General features: G+C 36.9%; 1 protein-coding gene across 1 annotated transcript in view; it reads right to left on the bottom strand.

Annotated features, from left to right (window-relative positions):
• Positions 1-9,956: 9,956 nt before the first annotated feature.
• The window catches only part of LOC131160171 (PH, RCC1 and FYVE domains-containing protein 1), a 31,054-nt gene continuing 19,316 nt past the window's right edge, over positions 9,957-21,694 (bottom strand). Inside the window, exons 6-9 of the mRNA XM_058115556.1 lie at positions 19,196-21,310; positions 12,942-13,088; positions 11,293-11,660; positions 9,957-10,421 (exon numbers count right to left, since the gene is read on the bottom strand). Coding sequence (XP_057971539.1) covers positions 10,319-10,421; positions 11,293-11,660; positions 12,942-13,088; positions 19,196-21,310 — 2,733 coding nt within the window. The 3' untranslated portion in view covers positions 9,957-10,318. The remainder of the gene's footprint in view (positions 10,422-11,292; positions 11,661-12,941; positions 13,089-19,195; positions 21,311-21,694) is intronic.

The following is a 21,694-nucleotide window of genomic DNA, read 5'->3' as shown; positions in this document are numbered from 1 at the left end:
TCCGTCATTTTGAATTCTTTGACCATGCTCCTCTTGAAAGAGACAAACATCTCTGGATTGTTGCCGGTGAAGATTAGATCATTAACATATAGGTAGGCCATCAGCATGCTTCCGTCTATCTTCATCTTCATGTATAGCGCATGCTCATAGGGACACTTCTTAAATACATTCTTCTGGAAATAGTCATTGTTGGGAGTCCCAGCCCGGAGTATATAGTCTAAAGGGGGGGTGAATAGACTCTTTTTGCGGAATATGTATTTTTCTACAAAATAAAAACTCTTGGTAAGATACAAAAAATTATATCGCAATATAAATATAAATCATGCACAAGATATAAAATAAAGAGTGTAAAGAAGAGAAAGAACAACACCGTATTTTTACGTGGTTCGGTACCAAGCCTACGTCCATGCCTTAGCACCAAGCCAAGGATTCCACAATCCACTAAAGATTTAGCACCAAGCCAAGGATTCCACAATCCACTAAAGATATTCCTTCACCGCTGGAGAAGCCTTACAACTCGAGAACAAATCCCTACACTTGGGAACGAACCCCTACCGCGCTCACAAAGAGCCTTCGCTTCGGTTCACAAAGAACCTTATAACAATGGTTCACAAAGAACCTTACAAGAGATTGGAAATACAATTTAATGCTCCTTAAATGAGCCAATATGAAACATAACCAAATCCTCACTCTATTCTCTCAAGGAATGAATCTTACAAGATAAGTGAGCAAGAGAGGATTGAGCACTTGTGAAGAATAACTAAAATGCAAAGTGCAAAGTGCTTAGGTTTTGGATAAAATGATATTTTTCATAAATATGATCAACAATGCTCAAAACCATTTTAATACAAGTTTAAAAGCTTTTATTTATAGCTCAAGAGCCTTAGGAGCCGTTGGGGGGAAGAAAAAATACTTTATTTGGCAAACTAGCCGTTTTCCGCCCGTTGGGGCGCTTCTGCCCAGAATTCGTCGACGAAATCTGAATTTCGTCGACGAGCTCCCTAAATCAGAAAAAGTCACCAAAATGAAAGTTGTGTAATTTTGTCTTATCTTTCCAGGGACACCAAGATTGTCCCATTTATACTTTTTTATAAAAAGTTATGGTTAAAATACCGTAAGGTATTCAGGACTCAAGACTGCACTACGGCAGTGACGATTACTTTGTTTTTCCTTATCAAAAAGTGTTTTAATGACTCAAATCATTCTTGGAAAAAATTATATGAAATATATTAAGTATAATGAAGATTAAAACTTATCCAAATGAGTTTCCTTTTGAATATAAGATATTTTAATTAATAAAACACATTTGAAAACTCATTTTGATATCTTATATGCTTAGTATGTCCTTTTGTAAATATACTCGACTTTCTTTGAACCTTTAGGACATTAAACTTGTTTTAACACAATCGGGACTAAGTATAAAAATATTCTTAAAACTAGGATATTAAAAACTTGTCCCTTTGAAAACATATTTGAGTTTTAGGATTCATTTGACAAACTCTTGTTTTAACTTAGAAAGCTATGAAAGGTGAGTTTGTGTTTATGTCTTTAGTGCAATCCTATAAACTCATGTGTCCTAGTATGCTTATGTAATGGCTCAACTCATACTTAGAAATCATGCAAGATACACATCGCAAGAGTTATAATACGCACTCACTCACACAACGCTTATTACAATTAATTTATACACTTAAGCTTTCTTTGGTTGTGCTTGGGTCATTCCGAGTACTTGTCCATTTGATTTTTCCTTCTTGACGTCTACTCGATCTGATCTTTGCCTTTGATCCAATAATTCATGTATGAGTACCTGTACTAAACATGATCTGCAAAGATAGGAAAACACTAGGAACAGCATATAAGTTAATATCATCAAAACACATTAAACAATGATGGTGTAGCCACTAAGGCTAACAGTCATCAATCCTCACGTTCCATGCATGAGTTGCCTGCTTCAAGCCATAGAGTGCTTTGTCAAGTTTTTACACTCTATCTTCTTTGCCTTTCTTCACATATCTAGGTGGTCGATCGATATAGATCTCTTCTTCCAGAAAATCATTCAGAAATGCTGATTTCACGTCCAGCTGGTAAATCTTCCATCCATTTTGTGCTAATGGTGAAATTAGTAATCTGATTGTTTCAAGCCTAGCAACCGGGGCAAAGATTTCTCCATAAACAATCCCTTCTTTCTACTTGTAGCCTTCTGCGACAAGTCTTGCTTTGTTTCTCTGAACTTCTCCTTGAGCATTCTTCTTGGTTTTGTAAACCCATTTCACACCAATAGTTTTGTGGCCTTTCGGGAGATTTGTCAACTCTCAAGTCTTGTTCTTCTTGATGGATTGAATCTCCTCATCCATCATTTTTCTCCATTTTTCTTCTTTTTTAGCTTCCTCAAAGCTAATCGGGTCACTGGTCAACAGATGATAGTATAGAGTAATATACTCTTCTATTAGTTCTTTAGTTTCATATAGGTCAGCTAGATTTCAAACTCCTCTAGGCCTCATGTCTGAGATTTCACGCTCAATTGGTGATGGAGCTTCATTCCTCTGTGGTGAACCACGTGGAGGTGTTTACAGTTCGGGAACTTGTGACTCGATAGCCACTTCTCTTGTCTGTGTGGGTTCTTCTCCTTCAAGTGTCAATTCCGCATCTTTGGAAGATTTAGCCTGGTCCCATTTCCAGGATTCATTTTCTTCAAAAATGACATTCGGACTGTGAATGACTTTCTTGTTGATGGGATTGTAGAGTCAATATCTCATGGTGCTATCACCGTATCCAACAAAGATACACTTCTCTCCTTTATCTTCTATCTTTGTCCTTCTTACTTTTGAGATCTTGGTGTAGGCTATGGAGCCAATCACCCTAAGATGACTCACACTAGGCTTGTGAGTACTCTAGGTTTCATGTGGTGTCTTTATATCAATACTCTATGTAGGACACCGATTGAGTAGATAGACTGCACATGACACTGCTTCTGCCTAAAAACTCTTGGGCACATTCTTATCCCTTAACATGCTCTTGGCCATGTTAAGGATTGTGCGGTTCTTCCTTTCAACTACACCGTTCAACTGGGGAGTGTAGGTCAGTGTGAACTGTTTTTGAATCCCTTGTTGCTTAAGGAATTCCAGGAAAGCTTCATCCTTGTACTCTCCTCCTTGGTCTGATTGAAGTGACTTAATGCGATAGCCACTCTGTTTCTCCACAAGAGCTTTGAACTCTTTGAACTTGTTGAACACCTCTAATTTCCTTTTCAAGAAGTAAACCCAAGTCTTCCTTCTATAGTCGTCGATGAAGGTGAGGAAGTATCGATTCTATCCATTTGAAAATGGTCTCAATGGACCACACACATTTGTGTGTACTATATGGAGCGGCATGGTAGATGTGACAACCCGAATAAAATGGAATTTAAAATAATAAAGAGGAAAAAGAAGTCACCAGAGAACTCGTCAACGAAGACAGGAATTTCATCGACGAGGGCAGAAGAAAATTCGTCGACGAAGACTGAATTTCGTCGATGAAGAAAAACTGAGGGGCGTTTTTGAGTCGACTGAATTTCATCGACGAGGACTGAATTTCATCGACAAAATTAATGAAGGATTCGTCGACGAATCCAGTTCTATATATATACAAAAATCCGATTTTTATCTTCTTAACTAAGCAAACTTTTCCTTCTCTCTCTCCCCTTTGGCCCTCTCTCTCTCTCTCTCTCTCTCATCATTTTTGGGCCAGATTTATGCCAGATCGACAATCTGAAGTCACCACGATGCTCTTGGGGAAGTTCTCTCCAAATCTGCCGAAGCGAAGCGTTGGTGAAAGCAAGTTGGAAATCATCCCTAAGTTGAGGTAAGGCTTTTTAAGCCAAATTTGGTCTTGTGGTAGTTATAGGAAATGATGTACACGTAGAAATACTGAAGTTTAATACTGGGAATTTTCAGTTTCAGGGTATTTATTAGGAAATCCTACGGGGGTTAGATCAGGATATTTTAGGGGCTTTCTCAGCAGCTAGGTAAGGGAATAAATTAAAGCAGTTATTTTCCATGCAAATTATTATTAATTATGAGTAAATCTATTTTCAAAAAAGCATATGTTATATTTGTTTATTACGAATGAAATGTACGATTGGGAAAATACTGCTATGATGATTAAAATGTATATGTATGTATGAGATGCCAGAAAACCATGATTTTAGAATATGAAGTATGACTTTTAACAGCACATGTATGGCATGAATATTATTTTACGTGAAATGTATTATGACATGAAAGAATTTACAAGCAAACCATGTTTTCAGGTATTATGAAAAGATGAGTTATGTTGTGATGATTTTGATGAATATATGATAAATGATTTATTTTCAGAATGTATATACCTGAAACGATTCTAGCGCGAGGCCATGTATTTATGTTATTGGCACGAGGCCGTATTTATGATATCGGCACGATGTCGTATTTATGTATGATTTCGACACGAGGTCGTATTTATGATTACTGTGCGAGGCCGTATTTATGAAAATGATCGGCACGAGGCCTCTATTATATCATGTATTATATGTTATCAGAACCTGGATGTTAGTTTAGTTCAGTTTCAGGAGCTCGATATAGTAGCTATATGTAGATTAAATATCTACGTTTAGATTAGTGCTAACCATCCCACGAGGGGATGGGAGATGGATAGTTGATGTGGCTTTCAATAGAGTATGGACGTCCACCTGGCAGTCTGAACCAAGGTGTGGCGGGCTCATCGTACTTACAGACATATTTGACTCGGCAGTGATCAACCAACCATTGTCGGGTCCCGCCTTCGGGCTACACAACCCGTCATGGGGGGTAATACATGAAATTAGCTAACTTTTCATTCTGGGTATATTTTCAGTATTACAGTTATAACAGATATTCTATGTATGTTATTATTTATTATAAATATGAAAGTATATGAGAATTTAGTATGATATGATAAATGTTTACAGAGTTATGAAATGTATTGTATATGTATAAGTGCCTTAAATATTCATATTGTCACACAGCTGTATTTAGTTTATTTTTCCTTACTGAGAAGTGTCTCACCTCCGAACATTAAATGATTTTCAGGAAACCCAGAGAGACCGGTGGGTCAGGGCCTCCGTTGAGTGATTGGAGCTTCCCTACTAGAAGGGTAAGCGTTGAACTAGGATCAAGAGATTTTGTTACATGACCCTAGTGTTATTTTTACTTTTTGGAGGTTGTATATAGTAACAGTATTTTGATGATATAATAAGCTCTGGTATTATGTTTTATGGTTGGATGTTTGAGATTTTATGTTTACTGCTGCTTAGGTTTCCCCTGGGACTGACAGGTGTCCCCGTTACCCACGGGTTTGGGTTGACCATTTTATCTATTATGTGACATTTTATATTAAGAAATTTAGGGTCATTATAGTAGATCTCCAGTCAGTTTGCTTTCCAAAGTTGTTTATGTGTTGCTTGCTTAGAACATTGCTTTCACATATCACATTTGGGTTGTGAATGTTGAGTAAGCCTTTCACCATCTTCTTGCTTCCCAACTGTTTCAAACTTTCAAAATTTAGATATCCATACCTTAGATGCCATAACCAGTCTTTAATGATAGCACTCAAACACCTTGGCGTATCATGTTGAATGGCAAGCGGAAACATTAGATTCTTTGCCATTTGTACTCGAGTAATAAGCTTACCTCAAGCATCTATTATCACCATCTGCTTATCTTTAAGGCTAATTTGGTAGCCTTTCTCTACAAGTTGTCTGAGACTAAGTATATTAGTCTTCATGGCTGGCACATAGTACATGTTGGAGATAGAAGCGTGGTCTCCATCCTTCCTCTTGATAAGGACATTTCCCCTTCCTCAAAATGAGACTTTATAGAGATCACCAAATGATATCTCTCCTTGAACTTTCTCATCAAGTTCATTAAACAAGTTTTTTCTCCCAGTTATGTGATTGCTAGCTCCAGAGTCAAGGTACCAAACATTTTGGTCTTGGTGGGTTGAATTGTGTGCCATCAGCATCAACGATTCTCTTCCAGCTTTCTCCTTTTCTACAAAGTTAGCATTTTCATTTACTTCGTGATTGTGGGGATTACCTCCACACTCATTGCTGTAGTGTCCGTACTTATGGCAGTTGTAGCAATGAACATTTCTTTTGTCTACACTTGGACGGTTATTGTATCCTCCTCTTCTTCCTTGTCCTCTGCCTCGTGGGACATAGTTATGTTGATTTCGTCCTTCTCTAGTGGGACCTCTTCCGCCTCTGCGACCTTCTCTGGAGTCAAAATTTCCATAATTTCTTCCACGAGATCCTTGACCTCATCCTCTTCCTCGCTGTGACATCCCCCCTTTGTCGTATCTATTTGTAATGAGGGACAACTTTTTTTGGAAGGCTTGCTCTGGTGCTTTATCATCACTCCTTCTGTTGACTTTCTGCTCATGGGCTTGGAGTGAGCTCATAAGTTCTTTTATAGACATGGTTTCCAAATATTTTGTTTCTTCCATGGTCACAACTATATAATCATATTTTGGATCCAGAGATCGCAAAATTTTCTCACAAATTCTCACGTCATTGAGAGTCTCTCCATTTCTTCTTAATTGATTTGATACTACCATAACTCGTGTATAGTAGTCAGCAATAGATTCAGTAAATTTCATTTTTAAAGATTCGAAATCACCTCACAATGTTTGAAGACGAATCTTCTTTACTTTGTCTACAACTTTGTGTGTTCGCTGGAGAGAGTCCCAAACTTCTTTGGATGTCTTGGCGAAGGCGAGATTATGGACTTCACCTTGCAATCCTTCTTTCGATCGGCTCGCAAGGTCATTCTTTGAGCATCAGACATAGCTGCTTCAGCTTCTTTCAATGGACTTTCTCTGTACCCATCTTCAACGATGTCCATGACATCCTGAGCACCTAGAAAGGCTCTCATTTGAATAGACTAGTTGTCATAATTCTCCCAAGTCAACTTTGGAATGACCGCTTAGGTAGTACCGTTAGCCATTGGGTTTAATATATCAAAAACAGAGTGATTGGAATAGATTTTGGCAAATCTGATGCCACCAATGTGTTCAAAAGGATGAAAAACCTTAGGAACTGATTTTGGATTGCAGAGAACCAGTCTAAAAATCACTGAACTAGCCAAAACTTCTGAATCGTTTTTTTTTTTTTTTCAAAAACGGTTTGACTTAACGGATAATAATGGCGTTAGTTGTTACCGTTAAAACACATGGCGGATTCTGCGCATGCCGCATATAGGCAACTGGACACAGGTCAGCAAGCCAAGTCAAGTCGTATTCGAGTCACTAATTCGGGTTGTGCACGCGAGTCTAAAAAATGGGTTGATGGGCTGGGTAGCTGGACGCGAGTTGCTGAAGTAAGTTGTGGGTTAGGTTTACGGGTCGAATCACGTCAGCCGGGCAGAGAAGGCGTGTGAAGGGCGTGAAGCGGCGGTCAGTATATTCGCCAGCGCGTGTGGCGCGTGTGAAACAAGCTTTTTCGTCTGTCAGTGCGTGCAAGCGCGTGTGGGGGCTCTCGAACTCTGTTTAAAGCACGGTTTTCACCGTTAGAATCATCTCGACGTGAATTTCACAATGGTATGCTCAATTTTGGATTTTGAGCAACTTCAAATCTTGGAGAAATATTGAATTTCTCTCTATTTGCTTCTATTTGGTGAATTTTGGCATACCTGGACGCTCTGATACCACTAATAGATGGAGGGGACACTCAGTCACTAGTTCTGATTGAAACTCAATGAGGATCAATTTCACAATAAACATTATCAATTTATTTCAAACTGAATTATAAAGGAGAACTAAAATCACTCTCGCTCATTGGTTATTCACCCTCTCTTCACCACATTATACATTACATACACACACCTATTTATAGCAAATTCTAAATCAAAATAATCAAAGATTGTGGGTTGGTTGGTGAGGTTGGTGGCCTCCGATCTTCAATGTCAACAGAAGTGGGTTGCCGGTTGATGAAGCTGCTGCTGTCAAATTTTGCTGCCACCGCCCCACTATTCAAGTTTAATCTTCAACATTTTTGTGCTTAAAATATAAAAATCTTCTTATTTTTGTTCACCGTATCCTCCACAAGGAATCTTTACCAACCGCAATCACATTCGGTAAAGTTTTCATCTTATTCCATGGTTCATATGCTTACTCTAAATTGTGATCATATCTAAAGGATACATACCACTGTCCAAAGAGTTGTATTCAGAAATTCACTCTCCTAGACGCTTTTTGCACACACCTGGACATCATTACTGAGCATGAAAATATTTTTAGAAAATGTCCACTCATTCTAAATACTCTTCTAAACTAAATGATAATTTAATTATTAAGAGTATTTACTCATTTTAGCTCCATAAGCTCTCAAGTTAAAATCAAATCTATTAGAGTTTCATGTACTTAGAGATGAGTTGAATGACCAAAATTATTTGCACTAGGTATCAAATCTAGAAATGAAATTTGAAAGAAACCTAAGCATGATCAGTTAATTTTAAAAGTCATTCTAACTCATGCCTCTCACACATTGTAAATCATAAAAAAAGAGGCAAATATTGGCTTAACTCACAGAAATAATATTTATTGTGACTTTTTGGTCCTTTAAAGCCTATGCATCAAGAGCCAAGTTTTAATCATTGAGAATCTTAAATCTCTTGGCTAAATGATTTTAAAATAATAATAAGAAGAAAAAGACAACTTGTTTCATGTTTTATTTATAGATTTTAAAATAATTACAAAAAAAGACAACTTGTTAATCTATTTTTCAAAATTTATATATGATAATATTTAGACTCATGGATTTTATGATTGAATTTATATTTGTTTGGATTTAAACAGAACTTTATACATTACACAAATTATAGTCCAAGATGCTAATTCATGCTCCCACTGCAAAGCAAAAGCTAGAAATTTAGAAAAATAATATATATATTTCATAGAAGACAAGGTAACATTTTTATAATTAATTAAAAAATTATAAATAAAAAAAATTACTTCCATTGTCAAAATTATTTATTGTTGTTAACTCATTTCACGCAAATGTTGTAAAAATAACAAATTAGCTAACATTTTTCTATTTTTTTAGAAAATTAAAATATATGAAAAATGAAAACTATCTTCTATAACTAAATGGGCCCTAATATCCATACTTATTATTTCCTAGAAAATCACTTTGAATTTTACTAATCTTTTTCAAGATTTTATCTTTTAATACCAACTAATTAAATCAATAAGTCAACATTATAAATGGAATCATTAAGCCCATAATACATTTAATGGAATAATTAAATCAAGTCAAGAAAAGGAAATTATGCAAGCAAAAGAGCACTTTTTCAATAATTTTGGACCTTGGGTATAAAAAAAATAATCCATTTTACAAAGAAATAAGTTACTAAAATGGCTGTGTACAGGTTCATACTGCCCTGACCTTTGTTAAGTCATGTTGCATTTCACCAGCTTTGTTTTTCAGCAGGAAGCTTTGTTTTTAGATAAATCCTCTCTCTCTCTCTCTCTCTCTCTCTCTGCGCACACATGGGACACGGCCATATGGGTCTAAACCATTGTATTGGACTGACAATGATGGTTGTCATGTCTCTATTGGCAAGTCATCAGGACAAAGAGAAATGAGTCGGCTTTTTTTCTTCTTCTTTTTTTGTGTACGAAAGGCTTAGCGTTTGCTCTTAGCAAAGGGAGACTTACAAACTTAGCTTATGTGCCCGAAAGATCCACCACCTAACCTATCCAATCCCTCACTTCTGTCATACCAAGCATGCCTAGTGAGAGCTTTGGCAAACCTACTCTTGTTTAACCTGTGAAACAAATGTTCTCTCAAAGAATCGATTTGCCTTTAAATTTTGAGGCAATACCCGCCATAACTTGTATTAAAATGTCGTTATTAAACTCTTAAGCCCTTTGAACCAATTCTTCAAAAAGCTTGGGCAGCTAAATTAAGGGATAGAAGGATGCTTCTTATTGATGACTGTACACCAGATGATACAGGCAGGAGATTGATCAAAATGAATATGTTTGATACGAATTAGATACAACAATTATAAAATAATAATAATAAAAATAAAAAACCAAACTGCAAAGATTTCCTTGCAGCATCTTGAGCTGATTACCAGAGGCTTCTCAAGGTAGATGAAACCTAGATGAGAATAGCAGGCAAAAGGGCACTCTGATTTCCATCTTCGGTTGCCCCCTCGAGCGTATCCTAGACAAAACCATCATGTCCAAACCTATTCATCGTGCGATCGATGAAAAATGAAATTTCTCACTGGGGATGAGAAAAATTTGCTGTTGTCTTATTTTAACTTGAGCTTGTGTATCCCTCTATGTCATACTTCTGATAAACATTCCTTTGATTCTCTTCCCACCATTGCTCTGCTTCCTTTTCAGTGAATTTTTTCCGGCTACAAAACAAAGTCCCAGCAACCAATATCTTAATTCAAAGCCAATTCAAATGAAAACACACACCACTAGCATGGATAAAGAGAGACAAATAAAAAAGAGAATTAGATAGAAACCCGTTACAATTCCATAATAATGACAGAAAGAAGAAATACTTGGCCAAAAAAAATATGTTCAAAACGAAAGCATAATTTTCAAAATGCCAATCTTCGTAAGGTGAAGGTACCTAGCGCATGTTTGGATTAGTTGTCAAATCAGTGACTATAAACTGAAAGAACATGAACACGTGGACTTTGACAGTGATTTTAGTCCTCTAAAAACTGTTACCCCATGTTTGGAGAGGGTTTGGATTTTGGATTTAGATTTGTATTAGATAGGATAAAATGTAATACAAAATTATATTGAAATTTGTCCAAACACCCAAATCCAAATACTAGGTCCAAAATCCATGCACCCAAATGCAACTTTAGATTATTACTTTACCTAAAAGCTTAAACTTTTAGGTAAACTGATAATCTAATATGGTGTTAGAACAAGGTTACCAAGAGATCTTGGATTCTATTCTTGTCGCCCATGTTTTATGTGGTGTTTAAAATTTATTGTATTCCTTATAATGGATAGCGTTTATCATTTGTTTTATCTCTCCACATGCTGTTGGGCTGCACATGCAGGAGGCTGTCAAAGCTTGATATACTTTGTTGGCCCATATCCTAACAGCTTAAGTTTTAGATAAAGTGGTTATTATGTAAACAAACATGTCCTAAGGAGACTAATTGTCCTGCGACAAATAGTACAAAAGTAGACAGCAAATCAAATTATCGTCAATATAAGACCCCAGTTACATGAAATGATTTGTATGGGAAGAAAAATTACCTGAATCTAACTCGTTTCAACCCTTTCTGCCCACCCGCCAAAGTTAAAAATGTGATATATACACCAGGTTCATACTGTTCAACCCACTCAACCTTCTTTACTTTAGTTCCATCTTGCATAGGATCTATCACACATGAATCCTCTATCGATGTTGCTTTGTCATAGCACATGTCTTTTCCATATATAGATTTCAGTGTATCAGGGAACACAAGAGGAGAGTTGCATAGACTGTCTGCATGTCGGCCTTTCAGTAGTACAACTTCATGGGTCAAATGAGCAGGGTTGGAAGTTGGGGTTCGAGGCAGTTTCACATCAGGTTCAACAAGTGCTTCTCTTCCAGCACGGCGTTTCTCTGACATAACATGGAGCTGCACCAAATAATATTAGTAAAAATTATTCATTCCATATTATCTCAAAGCATATATACCAAACAAATAATGAAGTATAATCCTATTATGATTTTTATTTTGTCATGTAACATCAAATGGGGAAATCAAATAGAGAACTTGCCACTCCACGTGTCGATGGGCCTGTTTTTTAAAGGTGAAAATGTGCCAATGGGTCCCACATTCATTGCCATCAAACATATGAGTGGCTAGGTGAGACCCATCTGGCATTTCACATCTAGAAAACACACAGATGGGCAACATGGTGGGGTGGTCCCCTGTATAATTTCTCAAGCAGTTGAACAGAAAATTATCTATTGCAATTTTAACACTCTGGACGCACTAATCAGGTAGACTGGAGATCACCTTCCTATAAATGTACCAAAAACCATGACTGTAATCCTGCTCTAATCACATTGAAGAGAGAGAGAGAGAGAGAGAGAGAGAGAGAGAGAGAGATGAAAGCAACAGGATGATACAATCAAAAAACATTTTCCTATTCTCCAATAAAGCATGTGGATATGTCATGAAGACAAAGTAAGCAATGACATTCACTACCACAACTCATCAATATATACTCCCCTTGTTGAATGAAATAGAGTGAATAGGTTCCAATAATATTTAGGGATTGTGGTGTGGAACAATTATTAACATTAAAAAATTTAAATTATTGCAATTGCTGAACCGAAATTTTCATTTTCAAATGACAGTGTATCTCATGTTGTCAGTTAGCATTCTAACTTGAAAAAAATCAATATTTTAGTGTGTTTCTTTGGAAGGGAGCATGGAAAGCCAATTCTCATTTTACCTTCGCTTCCAGTTTTTTCGTTTTTTTTATTTTTTATTTTTTTTCACAATTTCACGACTGTGCCTCAAATGTTGTAAGAAATAAAACAAAACAATCTCATTTCCATGATGACCCAAAGAGGTTACATGCGTGGTTTGCAAGAACACAGCAAAAAAAATATGGATCAGCCTTTCCGAGATACAAGTTAGATAGGGAGCCCAATTTTTGATTCCCTTGGACTGAAATGGTATATTTCCACAAAATAGATACTAGCATGAGATCAGGAGGTACAGAATGCATCAAGTAGAAGAGGGTTGGGGCTAAGTTTCGGGCTAGAGCCAGTGGTGTGAGAGGAAGGGAGGGAAATAACAGAAGTCAAAGTTTGACCTGGTGCCAAAACATGAGAACTTTCGAATGTTTTAAAATTAAATTGCATTCAAACAATGAAAATTATGACAATACAAACAAAACAATACCCTCAATGTCAAAGCTCTTATAACCTCCTTCGCTGCTTTACACTTAGCAGCTTCCTTTCTAGCTAGCGACCAAGCTTCCTCAGTTCTTTGTTGACATTCTTCAATCTTATCACTTCTCACTCGACACTGCTGTTCAAGACTCCCAACCTATTCAAAACACAATGATTTTAGTATTAAAAGAAATTTTCTTTTACATGCATTGTACTAAGCATCTACAAATGCACAAATCAGCTTTGCGTGTATCCACAAAGAAACATTGATTGCAGATCCAAGCAAAAACATGGTCTCATTCAACAGAACATTGTTTTAAGATAGAATCATGATAATTGCTTGCTAATATTAAAAAAAAACCAAGAAAAAAAGAGAAAAAAGAGGAATGCCTCAAGAAGATATACAATACATAAAGCACAACAACGATTCAACAGTTACACAATTTTCCAGCGACAATAACCACATCACAAAAATAATCAGCTTAGGATTGTCAATTCATCACTGGACCCAGAATCTAAGCCATTAAGTCGAGGATTGACCATGTATAACAAGATCAACAATTCCTGCACATGCAACCCAAATGCATGTATAGGAAAGGAATAGTGATCAAAACCCAGTAGGGGGAAAATAGCTTCTAAAGCAAAATAATGTGTAAATAGAAAATAAATGCAGGAAATAAGAATTCAACTTAACAACTTCTTGCAACCAGGGCCTTAATATCATGTCCTGTCACCACTAGAGCAAAAAGCCAAGTTAGCAATGTATCTCAAGCCATCAAACATTGGCAGCCATTAACATGGCAAGAAACCTTGCAGTGCTTGTCCCCAAATCAAAACCCATGTCAAATCACCACTCTTAAGCTGTTAGGTTGAGGACCAAAAATATATGTGAAGCCCTAACACTCTCCAGCACAACATATGAGTCGACCCCCATGGAAAGGTGAACAAAAAAAAACTTAATTTAACAAATAAAAGATAACTGCGGACAACAGGAACTGAACCTAATGCCCTAACAACCATGGCTTTTTTACGTATTAAGTTACCAGTTGACCCAAAAGCCAAAGTCATTAGGTTGTGAGCCAACCAAATACGAAAATAGAGAAGTAAATATTTTATATGTTTGTAAAGAAAAAGAAGGGGAATCGACTTAGGCAATCGCTCAATTTTATGCTTATGGATTTTTTCCACCTTGGACTTATTTATATTCATATAAATGCCTTTTTCTTTTAGAAAGAGGGGTGTTCTCAAAGTCTTTATTTTGTGGAACATTTGTAGTTTTACTATTACTAATACTCAGGAGTGAAGCTAGCTCCTCTATAAAACATTTCATAGGAGTTAAGGAAATCAAAGACTAATGAAAGAAATGAAACTTTCAAAGTATAGGCTAGTAAAGGAAGAAGAGAAATCTACTTTAGGAGATTATTCAGCTTTATATGGATTTCTTTTGGAGGAAAGCACAGCGAGTAGGGGGGGGGGGGGGGGGGGGGGGGGGGTGGGGGGGTGATGCCTGAAGCAAATTTATCCAAAAAGAGGACACTCAACTAGAAGTGGAGTGGATAGTAGTTCAAGCCATTTAGTACCAGCTGCTGGTGTGATGTCATTCATCTTGTGAGATTCTAAAAATTAAATCAACATATAAGATTCTTTTTGTTCTTGTAAGATGAAATGGCTTGATATATGCCTCACTCTATTCAACCCAACCCAAGCTTAGTTTGGACCCCTGTAGCTTTTGAAAAGGAATTTTTGAAAAAGAAATTACGAAAAAGATTTTATTGAGATTGTCCTAAAAATTGTTTGGCCTCTACCATAAAATTAGAAAGAAAAAGTTGATTCCAAGTGTTTGGAAAAATAGTTGCAAGGTATCATAAAATATTATATATATATATATATATACACGCATTTAAAAAGAAGTAAGAATATATTAGCACAAAGGGGAATGGTACAGAGAGGCAAGCTAAGAAGCTTAGCCAAGAGGAAACAACTAACTATCTTATAAGCATTTTTTTTTTACACAATTATATATATATAATAGGAGAGTTCATTTGTGTTGGACAGAAGAGTTTCCAAAGATATCTTCAGTTCTTACTATCCAAATATGGTAGATCTTGGCAGCCCAGGGGAGGTTGCACATAGAAGGTTGGGTGCTGTTCTCAAGGGAAAGAGGCCAATGTGTGATTTCCAGACAGGATCAGGAGAGAAAAAGAACTAGGGTAAAGAAATGAAAGATAGAGCTAGTGTTTGCATAATCAAGAAAGGGGTGGTCTCTGCTTTCGAAGTGAAAACTGCAGAAGAGACAATCTCTGTATTCCATTCTTTTCCAGGACTTGAGTCTGTCTAGGGTAGCCAATATGTTGAGGGCAGCCATCCAGCATACAAAAGCATGCTGAAGACTATAGGATTTGAAAACCAAATAATTGAGTGCCAAGTGACATTAGGAGCCTTGATAAAGCCCTGACCTGTGGCAAAGGAGGAGGAGCCAGAAGGGGCAGGGTCCACAACACAGAATCTTGGAAGGACAGCCTGGGCTGGTAATGCAGACTGTTTCCTATTTCATCCACTCTACAGGAGGTTCTTCTTGGCCAGCACCACTGCCCATCTGTAATCAAGCCTGATACTTTAGATTCATATAAAAACCCATATCATTTGAAAACAAGTTGCCCCAAAAGGACAGAAGGGGTGCCAATTGTCAAAAAGAGTTAGATCTTCCATCACCAACAGGGGTTTTAAAGCAGATCTTCTTCCAAATCCAGGTACCATGAGGAAGAGGTTTTACAACCATATACTTCTATTCTTACCTTATAAGCATGAATCTAAGAGACCCAAAGAAAAGATTACAAATGGAAAATGAGCCAAATCAACTTTTCAGCAGTAGCCAAGTTCCAACCTGAAATAGCTTTAATTCCCAGGCGACCTTCAGTTAGAGGCTTGCAAAGTTTTTATGAGGCAAACTTTGCAGCCCCAGGAGTGACACTCATTAACCTTCCAAAGGAAGGCTTTAAGCTTTTTCTCAATACACTTAATAGGATCCCTGAACACTGAGCAGGACAGACTTAATCAGTCAGCATTAGAGAGATGCTTATGGTTCTAGTAATTGATTTTTGAAGAGATTTTCTCCACAAGTAACTCACACTCCCTCGTGATTCCTTTGGTTCGGAAGAGATCCCACTTCCATACCCAAGATATGCTTAATTTGGTTCATGTCGCAGTCAGGAATATAGGATGTAGATAAGGATGACTTGGCTGGTTTAAATTGAAACACATGGAGGAGGTAAAATATGTCTAGCACTTGCTTTATACTGCTAGCAGACTTGTCATTGCCATGGACAAGATCATAAGGTCCTCAAAAGGCTCAAATTTATGATTAGAATCCTGCTGCATTTTCTGTAGTACTTCAAGTTGCCATGTGAAGCAGCTCTTTTAAGGAATTTGAATGGACCTCCATGACCATAACAAAGAGATGGCGGGATGGGATCTCTCCATCTAAAGCCTCTTGCAACTTTAAAGTAATCTTCCATGGAGCCATTGATAGAAGTAGACAAATGACCATTAGTAATGCAATCTCTGGTCCAAGAAATGAAGGGGTTAGGAGTGTCTACTGCAGTGGGGACAGAGACGACGAGAGCTCAATCCACTGAACCAAACACCCTCTTGGAACTTTCATTTCAAAGGATATTTAAATGATAGGGAGATGATGGAACTCTCCTCATTGTTCTCGTTATGGAACAACTGTCATCTTTCTTCAGCCAGTGATACTTGGTCTGAGGCTTTGGATCTTTGGGGGTATATTACTGTAAATCATTTTTTGAGTTTTTGACTCATTCTAACTCGTGTTTTCCTCTATTCTCATGCATTTGGAAGGCCAAAGCTGCCCCAAATATTAAGGATTTCATTTGGCTGATTGCACTTAATAGAATCAATACTAACAATCAGTTACAAATCAGGAGACCTTTGAAGGCCTTATCTGTTATCTCCAGATGATTGTGCACTTTGTTATTTGAATTATGAATCAGCTCCTCATTTGTTCTTATGCTGTGATTTTGCTTGGAGCATCTGGAATAAATTATTTGGCATGTTGGGAGAAGCTTGGGTTTGTCCAGCAATGGTCGATGGAATGATGGCTATCTCTTTTGAGGGTTTTGGAAGAAGGAAGGATAGTGCTGCTCTGTGGAAATGTGGAATATTTGCTGTGCTGTGTTGTTTATGGTTCATGTACAGATTTTTTTAGGGAAAAAATTGAATAGGCAGCTGGTTTGGGAAGAAATGTTAAGCTGAAATGGAAACGGAGAAAATATGGAAATGGAGAAAATGGAAACACCTTAAAGAGGATGAGCTGCAGCCGCGTACCAAATTCATTCCATCAAAAATACAATTATCATGTGCTAAAATAATCCATTAAATACCACGTGCTCATTATCCCATTAAAATGCAATAACTCCTTTCCTTCTATATCTATCCTTTGTACCTATAAATATGAACATTTGTATTGCGTGAAGTAGACAAGTGACGTGAGTGAGCAAGGAGTGTGAGAGTGCTGAAGGTGAGAGAGAGAGAAAAGTGTGAGAAGAGTTGAATTGAGCGTGTGTCTCCTCTTGTTTTTCACCTAGGTTATAGTATATTTGGTGTGCTCCGTGGACATAGGTCATATTAGACCGAACCACGTAAATCTGGTGTTTTTATTTTGTGTGCTTGTTTTTCTTGTGTGTGATTATTGTATCTCCATCTCCAAGTGCGAGATTGTTAAGCTGAAATGGAAACGGGGAAAATATGGAAACAGAGAAAATGGAAACGCCTTAAAGAGGATGAGCTGCAGCCGCATACCAAATTCATTCCATCAAAAAGACAATTATCACGTGCTAAAATGATCCATTAAATACCATGTGCTCATTATCCCATTAGAATGCAATAACTCCTTTCTTTCTATATCTATCCTATGTATCTATAAATAAGAACATTTGTGTTGTGTGAAGTGTGCAAGTGAAGTGAGCGAGAAGTGTGAGAGTGCTGAAGGTGAGAGAGAGAGAGAGAAAAGTGTGAAAAGAGTTGAGTTGAGTGTGCGTCTCCTCCTCTTGTTTTTCTCCCAAGTTATAGTATATTTGGTGTGCTCTGTGGACGTAGGTCAGATTAGACCGAACCACATAAATTTGGTATTTTTATTTTGTGTGCTTGTTTTGCTTGTGTGTGTGATTATTGTTCCTAGATCCCTAACAAGAAATTCATTATTGAACCTCTTTAGGGGTGCAAAAAAAATATTTGAAAAAATGTAATCATAAAATGCTGTTATATGATATAATGATAGAGATGCATAATGTATCTTTAAAATGTAAAGGGTATTATCATCTAAAAAGATGATTTTAAAAACAAATATTTAACATATTTTCATTTTTAAAAACATTTTGCAATAATTTAATTTTATAAGATGCACTTGTGCTGCTAATAAACTTTTTAATGCATAGGAATCAATTTTAAAAATATTTTGTGTGGATTGGACGAAAAATAAGTTGGGATTTTTTTAGAAACAGTATTAACTCTTTGTATCTCGTGTCAGTGGGTTGTTCTTTTGATTAGAAATTAGAAAATATAGAATAACATTTATTATTCATACTAAAATGGTACAAGGGATATATAAAATAACATTTACTATTCATACTGAAGTGGTACAAGGGACTACAAGTGAAATTGAATAATTTAGATACACAATTCTTGAGCTAAAAGCTTTATAGTTGCTATTTTCATTTACTTAAGAGTCAATTTGTGAGTTTCTCCTAATGCCCGATAAATTTGGCCTTTATTATTTGGGAGTTACTTCTAGGTCTATGATTTTATTTCTGATATTTATCTTGTAGAAGTTAGATTACTGTTCATCTGAATAAATTAGATACTTTACATTGGATTTGCAAGATAGCAAAGAATTGTTACTTCTATTTTCTTTCTTTTTTTCAACTACATGGAGTTTTTTTTTTTTTTTTTTTTTTAGGTTCAAGCCTTTACTATCTAAAACAAACTTTTTATATGTAATTTTTTTATATAATTCTGGTTTAATTTAATTCTTTTTAGAAATATTATGTCTTTAAAAAGATAAGGATATTTTGTCCGCAAAATGATTTACTTCATTTGTACTTTTATGCATAGTATATATTTGTATCTCTGAGAAACATATTTTTTTTGTGAATGAGCTGCTCTATGTGCAAGCATTTCTATTTGAGAGATAACCATCACATTTTCAGAACTTCAAAGTAGCTATATATATACATATATAGCAACTACCTCTGCTCTCAGCCTCTGAACTTCTTCAGCGAGGATCTTATCTGACTCTGACAAGCTTTCCTTCACATTCATGGAATTAGAAATTGCCGATTTTGATCTTGGAGGGGTTTTTAGAAATGACACTGAGGGAACTGATGCTAATTCATTCTTGAAAAAGGGAGCCTGAGAAGCAGGATTTTCTCCACAGTAGATTTCAAAAAGCACAGGGCATGGAACTTGTCCCCATCTTTGAAGACCATCTGTTGACGAGGAAATGGGTTCTAAATACTGCTGGCTTTCCCCTTTGTATTTAAAAGGGTTCCTTTCATTGCATTGGCTTTCCTCATTACCAGACTGTCCAACTGGGAACAGTTGACCATGCATAGGAGTCACTTCTCTCCTGTCTTCTTTCTCGTTAGATAATGCCATCTGTTTGGTCAGTGGCTGTCTTGGAGAGTGATTTTCCAGCTTTAATTGTCTACTTGAATGTGTAATACTCTGCAGATGATTGAAACAAAGATCACAAACTCGAAAAGGCTTGCTTTTATTAGGTGCCAGAGACGCGCTCAAAATTTTCTTACTGCTACATGCACCGCAGAATTGAAGACCGCAATTGTAACAGTTATGCTTCTTTCTAGTAAGACCAAATGCCATTTTACATCTACTACAAGCCGATTGGTCCTCAATTGTTATAGATTTATGTAAACAAATTGCGGCTGTAAAACTTGATCCACAAGCAACACTTTCAACCTGCCTATCTCTCAAGGTCTCCACTAAAGTTGGTGAGTGTTTATCTTCAATATCACCTAATCCTAAACGTCCATGGGCACCCTTCCCCCATGTGTAAACAAGTCCCCTGGATGTCAAGGCAGCAATATGATATGATCCTGATGAGATTTCCCGAACAAACTCCTCCTTAAGATTCCCTTCAACAATTGTGATTGATTTATCTTTGGCCAGAGGGTTCCCTAATTGCCCATGTGCAGAACATCCCATGGTATAAACAGTACCCGAATTGGTGAGTCCAACAGTAACCATATTTCCACAAGAAACTTGAATAAAATGATGATCCACGAGTTGCGCAACGCATGTTGGCAAAAGCTTCTTCTCTTGATCCGCATGCCCAAGCCGACCTTTATCCCCATCCCCCCATGTAAATAATTTCCCTCCTGCAGTGTTGAACTTGAAGTGATCAGATACAATTTCCACAATTGCAGCTGTGTGCCATGGTCCACATGCAACAGATTTTACCCATAAACCCTTCAGAGATTCAACTTCTTTTGGTTGGGTTAAGCTTTGCAGATTTCCATGCCCAAGAACACCAAAAGTTCCATCTCCATAAGTAAATAATTGCCCAGATGTGGAAACAATTGCTGTGTGCCATTCTCCACATGCAACGTTAGATATACTAATACCGTCCAAGGGACCAGAAAGTTTATGTGGCAACCCCTGGAAACTATTTCTTTCCTTACCACAAAAATCAGCACCATCATCACCCCATCTATAAAGTTCACCAGAATGAGTCAGAGCCCATGTTTGATATTCACCACAGATGACAGATTTTACATGGACCCCACTAAGGGATTCAACAACTTTTGGGTAGTTCACATCTATATTGATCTTATGACCGAGCCTTCCCCTACTCCCCTCACCCCAGCAAAATACTTCACCCCGTTTGGTTACTAAGGCAGCATGTTTCCCTCCAAAAGATATCTTCTGAACATCTAACATCACCGTGGACTCCAGTAATTTGGGTAATAAAGCATCAACTTGAACTGTATTGTGGCTACTAATCCTTTTAACCCCACCAACTAAATATCCTCCCCCCATTCCTTCTCCCCAAATCATTATATCCCTTAGAATATCATTCTTCTCTATTTGTGGAGATCCATAAGTAGGTGTGACAAATTGACAGGACATCTTCGTTCGAAAATCGTGGGTAGTGTAAATTGATTCCCACATCTTGAGATCATCTGATTCAATATATGGAGAATTTGGAATTAAGGCATCCATTATATTTTTCATATTTGACAGACTTGATCCTGACGAATAAAAGCTATCTGAAGAGTGCGATAAGCCATCAGAAAAACACCTTTCTGAAAGAGATTGAGTAGGACTCCCGCATAAGCTGTGCACCTTCAGAATGCAGAACACCACAAAGAACGTCTGTTAATACTCAAAATAAACATTTTCTTGGATCAAGGCACAGTCATTTTTTAGTACTCCAAGTACAGATTTTACTTAAAAAATCAAATTTAGTAATGCCACTTAACATATCATCTATAGATAGAACCAAAGATAAGTTAATAAAGATGGAAAGCAAATAAAGTCAAAAATCTCAACTGATTAAAATCCAAATAAAATATTACTTGATTAGCTATCTTCTAGGGAGATTGTGGTATGGTGCACTACTATTAATTCAGTGAATCAGTGCACCTGATAAACAATGCTTGCAGTTCTGTCAATTTCATTTCTTAAGCACCTCCGAAAGCAAAAAAGAAATTGCAGTTCCTACATGCA

The sequence above is a fragment of the Malania oleifera genome, chromosome 7 (assembly GCF_029873635.1).
Source record: "Malania oleifera isolate guangnan ecotype guangnan chromosome 7, ASM2987363v1, whole genome shotgun sequence".
In the NCBI taxonomy this organism is placed as follows: domain Eukaryota; kingdom Viridiplantae; phylum Streptophyta; class Magnoliopsida; order Santalales; family Ximeniaceae; genus Malania; species Malania oleifera.
Note: the sequence above shows the minus strand (reverse complement) of the source record. Positions and strands in the feature narration are given on the sequence as shown.